Here is a 9,919-nt window from a genome sequence, read left to right as displayed (position 1 = left end):
GTAAAGTAATCCTACCCACGATATATAAACTAGCCAAACTGTGGTTCAAACAAGTTAAAAGCAAGTAGACCTGGGCTACACGTAGATTTTTATTTAAAACAAAATTCTGGCTTGTTATATAACATTATTCACTGCCCATTACACATGCTGATTAATGACATCTGTGTCTGTTGATACCATAGTTTTCCTAGTGTTGTTTATAAGCAGAAAATTAAAATGTGTGTCTTTCAACACTGTCATTTATTTGTGTAAACTGTCTGACTGCTGTCTCTGTGTGGATATGGACAGTTTTTCTACATTTACTGTGACACATTCAAGTTTAAAGCTGGAAAACATCGTTTATTTTACATCTAAACAGCTTAAACTTAGAGACTGGTGTATTGTCATCAGAGATACTCATCGATTTTGTACAAGATGAATAACGGATGGCAAGATTCCACGGATCCACACAGAAATCAAATCAAAAGTCAAAATATTAAATAATTTTAATAATTTATTGTTTACATTGTGTTTAGACATCCAATATCACGGCATTTTTTTAAGGTAGCTAAATGTATTTGCGCTGTATCTGTGCTAGGTGTATGTCGGCGGCCAGTGTGGTGACGCCGATGAACGATGATTGGCTGTCCAGTTTAAAATTCTCCAACACGTGACCGGGGCCGGAAACGGAAACCTGCAGGCTATCCCCAGCCTCGAGCTGCCTCAGGTGACCTGCATGTACAATAAATTATAATCGTTACGATCGTTCAATCATTTGGGGAGGGGGGGGGGAGAAGGATGGTGGGGCTGGGGGCAAAAACTGATTTGTGGCTGATTATCATTTGACATGCTTTCATCAGGTTTGGTGGCGCTGTGTGGCGTTCGTATACCTTAACTTTCGAGTGGATTGTTTAGATTTTCTGAACTCACCTAGACCCATGGCACGAACTAGGCTAATGACATACCACCGAAAGTAAACAGGGTCACTAATGACATACCGCCGAAAGTAAAGAGGGTCCCTAATGACATACCACCGAATGTAAAGAGGGTCCCTAATGACATACCACCAAAAGTAAAGAGGGTCCCTAATGACATACCACCGAATGTAAAGAGGGTCCCTAATGACATACCACCAAAAGTAAAGAGGGTCCATAATGACATACCACCGAATGTAAAGAGGGTCCCTAATGACATACCACCGAAAGTAAAGAGGGTCACTTAGGAGATTCCGCCCAAAATAAAAACAAGGGTCACTAACTCGTGTAAGCGGTCTGGACCGCCTGGTGGCACCTGGCACAGCAGGTGTGAGCTGACGTTGCTAGGATACTGGACGCTTCCTCTGTGGGGCTTGTTCGGTGGAGGTGGAGGTACAACGTCTGGGGAAAGATGAAGTTGGCTTGGCTGTACAGTATCTCATGGTTAGGGTTAGAGTTGAAGTTAGCTGTACAGTTAGGTGTACATGTATTGCTGATGTTATCTTGGATTATTGTTGAGGATATGGTTAGGGCAATTGCTCAGGTTATGTTTAAAGCTATTGCTGAAGTTATGTTTAGGGTTATTGCTGAGGTGATGTTTAGGGCTATTGTTGTGGTTAAAGGTTTTAGTCCTGTGTCATTTCCAGCACATGTCTCAGCGACGTCAAACAGCCGAGCTCTGATTGGGAAATTTTGTCACGATACTAAAGCTATGTTGGGATTTTGTCACGATACTACGACTCGATAGAACCGATTCTGCTAGGAAATGGTAGCGATTATGTGACCGATTCAGCCACCAACCACTTGATGCCAGAGCAAAACTTGATGCGCAATTCTTGTAGGACACTAGTAGCGTCAGTAAATGACGTCACGTCTTTAAATTTACCCAACCCTCGATGGTCATTAAAAGACAATCAACCCCCACCTCTTGTCTCGATTGACGTCATTAGACTTTGCCTGAAATTGCAATAATTAAATACAAACGAACATGCTCTTTCCATTTTTTAATTTTGAAAAAAATACAAAATGGGCTAGGGTCATAATTTATAGCAACCCTCTCGCACGAAATGCACTATTAACAAATTCAGTATCTCAAACCCACCCCTACCTTTCCCATGTTAGCATGTGACTTTGGTTACAGATAGTGTTTCTTTCTGGCATTTATCTAGACCACGTCCATCTCCCTCCTCCTCCAAGAAGAAGAAAAAAATGTAAATGTGTACTGTAAACATTATTTCTCGGTAGTTTCGAGCGTGCATCTCCCCCTTCACCCCTACCACAGGAAGTTGCAAGAGTCTTCTCCCCCCTCGGAGAAAAATGAAACCGTTTACGGACAGCCCAACTCGACTACCCCCCTCCCCCCACCCTCCCATACGTCATTTCCATGACACTTACCTTGTTCAGTGTGTCCAAAGGGAGACTGAGATTGTACACCACCGAAGCATAAATGTAATACATGCCTGTAGAAGATAATATCAGCCAATCAGATCGAACGTTACAGACGGACAACATGCACGGAAATAGTTACGTTGTTAACTACTGGCCTAGCCAGTCTGATGCACGACATGGCGAGATAATTCGCGAGATTTGACGTTAAGCCGTCGCGTGCCGCGGTTAGTTAGATCCTGACCTGGATGCAGGATAACGAGGCTGTTGGGTGTGACCTTCACCTCTTTCACGTGCTCGAACGCGGGGTTGATGCTGGACTCGTTCAAAGCGAGGAACAGGTTGTTTATGACGTCATCTGGAGAGGAAAAAAAATAAAACGGTCACGTGATTTTATTTATAGAACTTTAAAAGGTCACCGTGGGCTAACCGAGTGGTACTCACCTGTGATTTGACTGAGGTTATTCTCTGGTACAATATATTTCAGTGCTGACGCACGGGGGAGCCTAAGTTCTAAAAGAAAAAAAAATTGTCTTAACTCAAAGATTCGTCCCTGAGTTTGGGTGTCCCCCACATACTTTATGTGGGTGTCCCCCACGCACTTTATGTGGGGAGTTGAGACCACTTGTTGTTTATGGGGTCGGCGTGTTCGAGTCAGTAAAGCTCATGGTTACTAAACCGAAAAGTCTCGAGTTCGAACCCTCGGGCAGATGAGGCTCTCTTCTAGGAGAGACAACTCCAAAATCAAATAACTGCTGCCTTGTAGTTTGTTCTTGGTTGGACAAAGGCTATGGAAGCAAATCCAGAAAGAAAAGCAGGCTGAAATCGGAGTCAATGGCCTCAATGGCGCATAACCAGTTGACACGTAATCCTTAATTGTGATGGAAGCATGGTCGAGTCGGCAAAGCTCATGGTTGATAAATTTGAAAAAAAAGTCTTGAGTTCAAACCCTCTGGCAGATAAGGCTCGATCCCTCCCAACACTAAAAATTAAGAACGAAGAAGAAGAAGAAGTTTATCCCAAGCCCTAGTTAAGGTTTGATTTGGAATAAGTGAATAATATGAATAATCTGAGTCGTGTATAAGACAAATTCACAAACGTGTGATATTCTTTAAGTTACAGCATTTATACAGCATTTTAAAAAAAAACAATATATTGCCGGAGTTTCTCTCAGACATTACAACCCCTCCCCTCCACCCCCCATTCCCATCCGCGCGTGGTCAAAATAGCAAAAATATACAATTTATATCGAAAATATACACTTTAACATTGTCTACTCCCCCTTCCGGGTTTCCAAGTGTCGTCCACCCCCTCCCCACATGGAGGAAAATATACAACAAAAAGTAGGGGTGGAATATCGACTATCCATAATTGATCTAATCTTTAACATTAATATCTACGTTAGAGCAGGGAAATAAACATAAATCAAATGAAAGAAAAAAATAATAATTTAGGAATTGTTGATTTTTTTTTTGGGGTAAAGTAATAAATTACCAGTGTTAGGAAAAATGTAATGTGGGACCCCCCCCCCCCCACCACCATCACCACCTCCCTGAGGGCATATAACTAATGTGTCATTGCCTTGAACTATTGATGCATTGCCAAATGGAAAACACAAGATGCGATAGGGTGACTAGCACTAATGAGACACAGTAGATTTAGTAGGATAATGAAACGCCGTAGCATCTAGTAATTAATCTGCAGTCAGTGCTACACTCACAGATATTTTCCCGATGTTCGGGTCCCAAGCAGTATCCACTGTGGTGAGACATTGATAATCATAGATTTTCTTACCTGAATGGATCATCTAGGGTTAAACATCTTACCTAAATCAATGGCCTGTGAAAACAAAAATCATTTACAAATATTTATATATTCAACTACAGGAACAAACACTTAAAATACGATCCAATAAATAAAAATCACAAAACAAAATAAATGAGATTTCGATTATAATATCTATATCTATAAAAAGAATCCTCTTTAGACCTAATGGATCATTAGGCAGATGAAGTAGAGTTTATGTTTCTTGACCTCGGCATATAAAGGGAAGGTGTGGCCAGCACTTTGCCCAGCCGCCTTTATTTTCCCAAACAGAGCTGGGTGGTTTCGGGAACATGCTTCTGATTTGGACCCGGATTTGAACTCGAGACTTTCGGTTTTGCAGTCGGTTTTGCAGCCTAGCACTTTACAGATTAGGCCACGCCGTCCCAAATAACTATAATATATAAATAATTATTAATTAACTTTTTAGAAGACTAAGTTTAGCTTTGTTCCGTCATGAGATGCAATCAATGCCCTGTTACCAGATCTAGAATCGTCCCATAATCTTCGGCACAGATATGACCACTGTCCGCATCGTAGTGAGTCTTGGTCATCTCCCTGCTGACCAGTGTGACGTAGTTTAAGTTAGAGCTGACGCAGAACTTTTCACCGAAGTCACCATTCTGTAAAAAAAAAAACCCACTTCCAACTTCTACATGGATTCTGCACTTAAGGGCCGCCCCATAGTATGATGCATGTATCTGTCAATTTGGGACGTCAATTAGTGACATACATGTATCTGTTGTCTTTGGGGGTCACATAGTGACATACATGTATCTGTTATCTTTGGTCAGTTTTGGGACGTCACATAGAGACATATATGTATGTGTTGTCTTTAGGACGTCACATAGAGACATACATGTATCTGTTATCTTTGGTCTATTTGGGACATCACATCGTGACATACATGTATCTGTTATCTTTGGTCAATTTGGGACGTCGCATAGTAACATATATGTATCTGTTATCTTTGGTCACTTTGGGACGTCACATAGTATATATGTATCTGTTGTCTTTGGGACGTCACATAGTAACATACATGTATCTGTTGTCTTTGGTCACTTTGGGACGTCACATAGTAACATATATGTATCTGTTGTCTTTGGGACGTCACATAGTGACATACATGTATCTGTTATCTTTGGTCACTTTGGGACGTCACATAGTAACATACATGTATCTGTTGTCTTTGGGACGTCACATAGTGACATACATGTATCTGTTATCTTTGGTCACTTTGGGACGTCACATAGTAACATACATGTATCTGTTGTCTTTGGTCACTTTGGGACGTCACATAGTAACATATATGTATCTGTTATCTTTGGTCACTTTGGGACGTCACATAGTATATATGTATCTGTTGTCTTTGGGACGTCACATAGTAACATACATGTATCTGTTGTCTTTGGGACGTCACATAGTAACATACATGTATCTGTTGTCTTTGGTCACTTTGGGACGTCACATAGTAACATATATGTATCTGTTGTCTTTGGGACGTCACATAGTGACATACATTTATCTGTTAACTTTGGTCAATTTGGGATTTCAAATAGTGACATCCTTGGTAAATTTACAATTAACTGTGCTAATTGTTTTTTTTTTCTTGAAATAACAATGCAAGTGTGGATTAATCTCAAACACACTCCATAACAAATCCCCTTCCCCTACTTTAAGAGTAGGCCTAGCTATTGATTAAAACATTTCATTTTGTACTGTAATAAGCGCCAGTTCAAGTAAACATAAAAATACCTTAAACAGTTTCCCCACTGTTGAAATGAAAAGGATCAGGGTAATCCCGGTCAATACACTGATGACAGTGATGACAACCGTACGTTTCTTTTCAAGACAATCTAGTTCTAATTTGTCGCATGAAAGAGAAAAATGGAGGTTAACAATTTTACGCGGGACGTCCAGAAATTGCGACACAAGGCTGCTGCTAGAGGAGGGGGGGGGGGGGCAGTTTTATCTTATGCCGAATATACATTGTAATTTTAAAATAATAATATTTATAGGTTGGGAGGTTGTGTGTTGGAATATTTATAGGTTGGGAGGTTGTGTGTTGGAATATTTATAGGTTGGGAGGTTGTGTGTTGGAATATTTATAGGTTGGGAGGTTGTGTGTTGGAATATTTATAGGTTGGGAGGTTGTGTGTTGGAATATTTATAGGTTGGGAGGTTGTGTGTTGGAATATGTATAGGTTGGGAGGTTGTGTGTTGGAATATTTATAGGTTGGGAGGTTGTGTGTTGGAAATGTGGTGAAGGTTATAAAGAGGCTAACGTCATATATGAAAGGAGATCCCTACATACACACACAACACCAGAGGCGTAGCGATCCCTCCCGGCGCCCGGGGACAAACTTTAAATATGGCGCCCCCCTATACCTTTTTTTAAAATATTTGTAATTCAAAACTGCAGCTAAAATGAGGTTTTATTTTTTTCCCAACCCCTTTTGGCGCCCCTAGGGTCGGCGCCCGGGGACATATGTACCCCCTGCCCCCCCCCCCCCTCCATCGCTACGCCTCCGCACAACACACACACCACCTCCAGTGACAAGCCTTTTAAATCTAAATTTAATTCTTACAATCACCATCATAGACATCGTCATAATTCCTTTTCGTTCCCGATCCCCTCCCCATTCATTTAGCATCCAGTTGTGTGTTCAACAGCGTTTGTTTAACTAGATTTTCTTTTCATGGGTGGAATCCTACCAACCAAATTAAGCCCACTTTTAGTAATGACGTGAATTACGATTAGCTGTATAAGGCACGCCCACAAATTTTTAAAAGGCCATATCTTAGCTCCTACTGAAGCTGGACACACAAAAATTGGTATCGATGTAATGGGGAAAAATATTTTAAAATTCTGGTATAATTTTTTTTGGGGGGGGGGGGGGACATATGTCCCCGGGCGCCGACCTTAGGGAGGGCGCCAAAATGGGTTGGAAAAACAAATTGAAAGTTTGAGGGGGGCGTGCAAATAAAAAGTTCGAGGGGGGTGCAAATCGAAAGTTTGTCCCCAGGCGCGGGAAGGGTCGCTACGCCTCTGTGTGCAACACAAGTTTGATGTATGCGATAAAAACGTGAGAAATATTATCATGTGGAGAAGACGACTGTTTCAGTATATAACAGCCAAGGATATTGAACAACAGTTTCCACGATCTGAAAAGGTGTGTCTGCGTTCTATTGTTTCTTTTCCAGGTCAAGTGATAATTAGCTTTGTTTATCAACTCCCCCCTTGCTTTTTTAATAATATTAAGTCGTTATTCGCTAATTTTCGCTTCATTATATTTTTATTTTTTTTAGCATTTATATTTTAATGGAAGCGTCTGAGAAGGGAAACAACTCAAGTTGATTAGTTTCGTCAAGAAAAGAGCGGGTTGTTGTTCTTGACGTTTTATTTGACATGAATACCGAGAATATGATGGCATTTGATAGAGCAAAAAAAAGGTTTTGTTACTGATACTAAAACAGAAAATAAAAATGCTGCTATTTAATAAGAAATGTCACCCTAGGAAACAAGCTTGTTCCACAAATAGCTAATATAAAACTAACTACACCAGTGTGACGACATGCAACTAGACCTATAACATTCAAGTAGCTACAGAAAGTGTTGAAAGATAACACATATGTGACTGGTTGAAATTCTGCAAGATCGGGTGTATGTGTCTGTATATTTTTTTAATGTGATATTTGTGTCAAACACACCGAATGTTTAAAATATAAAACTTCATTCATCTCTCCAGGGACAAGAGTAAATAAATGTAGACTGTATCTCTATACCCCCCCCCCCCACACACACACTCACACACAGACAAACAATAAAGAAAATATATGTTTTACCGGTGGCCGCCCCCACATCCCTCGAAAGTTTCAAGTGAGTGCACCCCACCCCCTCCCCGGGAGGTTAAGCCACCCCATTCCCCAAGAGAAAAAAATGTCAGAAAGAAACCCTGCCCTGGATTTGATTCCTACCAATCCCCGACCTAATCATCATGCTTTATGGGATGTGGCCGACTCCTAGGATATAATTCTGAATGACACATCAAGGATCTAAATATTAGATTTTTAGATGTTCATATGTGTATATTTGCAAGTGAATACAGTAATAATAATTAAAAAAAAACAACAACTCTTATTATACATCTTATACAGCCTGCACCTACATGTAGGTAGGTTTCTCCCCCCCCCCCCTTCCCCCCGTCCTTGTGTATAGCCCACTAGGAAGTAAACAATGACTTGCAAACAACACACACACAAGGTTTGCCCTGAAACGTGCCTGTTTTATTTATTTACAGTCTAGCCAAAACGGTGTTTTCTATACCACAGCACAATTACACCCCCTTATGTGTGTGTGTGCTGTCCTGCTTTTGTTTTAACGTGTGCTACACAGAGAACATGATTATGATAGAGTGTGTTAAGTGAACCGTATCGAATCGCTCAAGCATTGAACAGGATACGGCGCAGACGGTTGTCGAATGTAAACAACCGAATATTGGTCGAAACCCAACACATGTCCTCCCTACACCCAATAAAAATCTAAAGGTGACATAATTTTTTTATAAAAACTTACTGAACGGCATTCTCTGGCAAACTTCATTATCGCTATTTTTATCTGACCTTCTTAGACCAAGGGAGATAATCGAATAAATTAGTTACGCTATTCTAACCCTCATTGTAAACGGATACTGAAAAGGATGGGTTAGACTTCTTGATAGAAATAGAATTTTTTTAACACATGCAAGAATGTCTTAGCTTATCCGGGTGTGTAAAACACAAGTTACAGCATACAAAAGACAGTCGTCTGCAACTTTTTAAGGTTACCCCAACAGAAAGAAAACGAAGAGTTGCGGGACTTGGGATCAGCAGTTCAATGTTGCTACATTATTCATCCTAAGTATGAAGTTGTGTCTGTTCATATCTGCATAACTTCCACATTCTAAGCTGACGCAATCGAGATCAATGTTATGCATATCGATTAGTTTAAAATATTTGCTCTTGTGTTCAAGTATTGTAAAGAAAAAAAAATCAATCTCTGGTCACGTGTTAAGTCTTAGATGTTTGTGTACAGTCACAAAAAGGATATCGATCTTGTAGGCCAAGTAACTTGAATCAGGTGTCGGGTTCGGGGGTAGAGTTCAAACTTCAACGGTTACAACAACTCGGGCGTGTGGCCTTATTAAACTCAAAGATACGTCTATGGCTGTTTTATAGGCTATTATCGTCATTTTATTCAATCAACGTTTGCTTCATGCTGGCAAATGTGAATAGTTCTAGTGTGTACAAGCAAGACACGTGTGGTGTCGCGTTAATCAATGGTGTCTGTACTAGAACACCATCTGAACCATGGAGCAATGGGACACCATGTCAGTGTCACGTGACTCTTGTAATAAACATCAGTGACGCAATGGTGACTACACAACATGAAACCATTTGGAAGGTAGTTAAAACGTGACAGATGTTGCATTATTGGTGTTAAATGCAATCACCAGTAAAACGCCACTTCGGATGTTATAATAATGGTATCAAGTATAATTTTAAAGGTATCACTAAGATGACCTATAACACCACTCTAAATGTCAGGAATAATTTTAATAGTGTCACTGATATGATTAATTGCACCTCTCCTAATACCATATAAAGGGTGTCAGGTTATAATTTTAATGTCAGTGACATGACCTATAGCACCACTGCAAAGGTCATAATAATGGTGTCAAGTATAGTCCATACAGTGTCAGTGCACTGACCAGTAG

The 9,919-nt window shown here is 40.4% G+C and overlaps 1 protein-coding gene across 2 annotated transcripts; it reads right to left on the bottom strand.

Annotated features, from left to right (window-relative positions):
• Positions 1 to 62: 62 nt before the first annotated feature.
• LOC131936506 (uncharacterized) lies at positions 63 to 8,841 on the bottom strand. Of its 2 annotated transcripts, XM_059293518.1 has the most exons (9): positions 8,740 to 8,841; positions 5,919 to 6,025; positions 4,646 to 4,786; positions 4,166 to 4,178; positions 2,784 to 2,852; positions 2,584 to 2,697; positions 2,349 to 2,413; positions 1,238 to 1,355; positions 66 to 711 (listed from the first exon to the last, which is right to left on the bottom strand). In XM_059293518.1, exons 1-9 carry the CDS (start codon positions 8,747 to 8,749, stop codon positions 548 to 550), a joined length of 801 nt encoding a protein of 266 aa, XP_059149501.1. In that variant the 5' UTR covers positions 8,750 to 8,841; the 3' UTR covers positions 66 to 547. The 2 variants fall into 2 exon arrangements, with proteins under 2 accessions (XP_059149502.1, XP_059149501.1); XM_059293519.1 differs by lacking the exon at positions 5,919 to 6,025 and having other exon boundaries at positions 63 to 711; positions 8,740 to 8,813.
• Between the last annotated feature and the right edge of the window lie 1,078 nt (positions 8,842 to 9,919).

Source organism: Physella acuta, unplaced genomic scaffold (genome assembly GCF_028476545.2).
Source record: "Physella acuta isolate Inbredline_101_S28 unplaced genomic scaffold, ASM2847654v3 ptg000179l, whole genome shotgun sequence".
Lineage (NCBI taxonomy): Eukaryota > Metazoa > Mollusca > Gastropoda > Physidae > Physella > Physella acuta.
The sequence above is the reverse complement of the archived record's forward strand: the minus strand, read 5'-3'. Positions and strand labels throughout refer to the sequence as shown.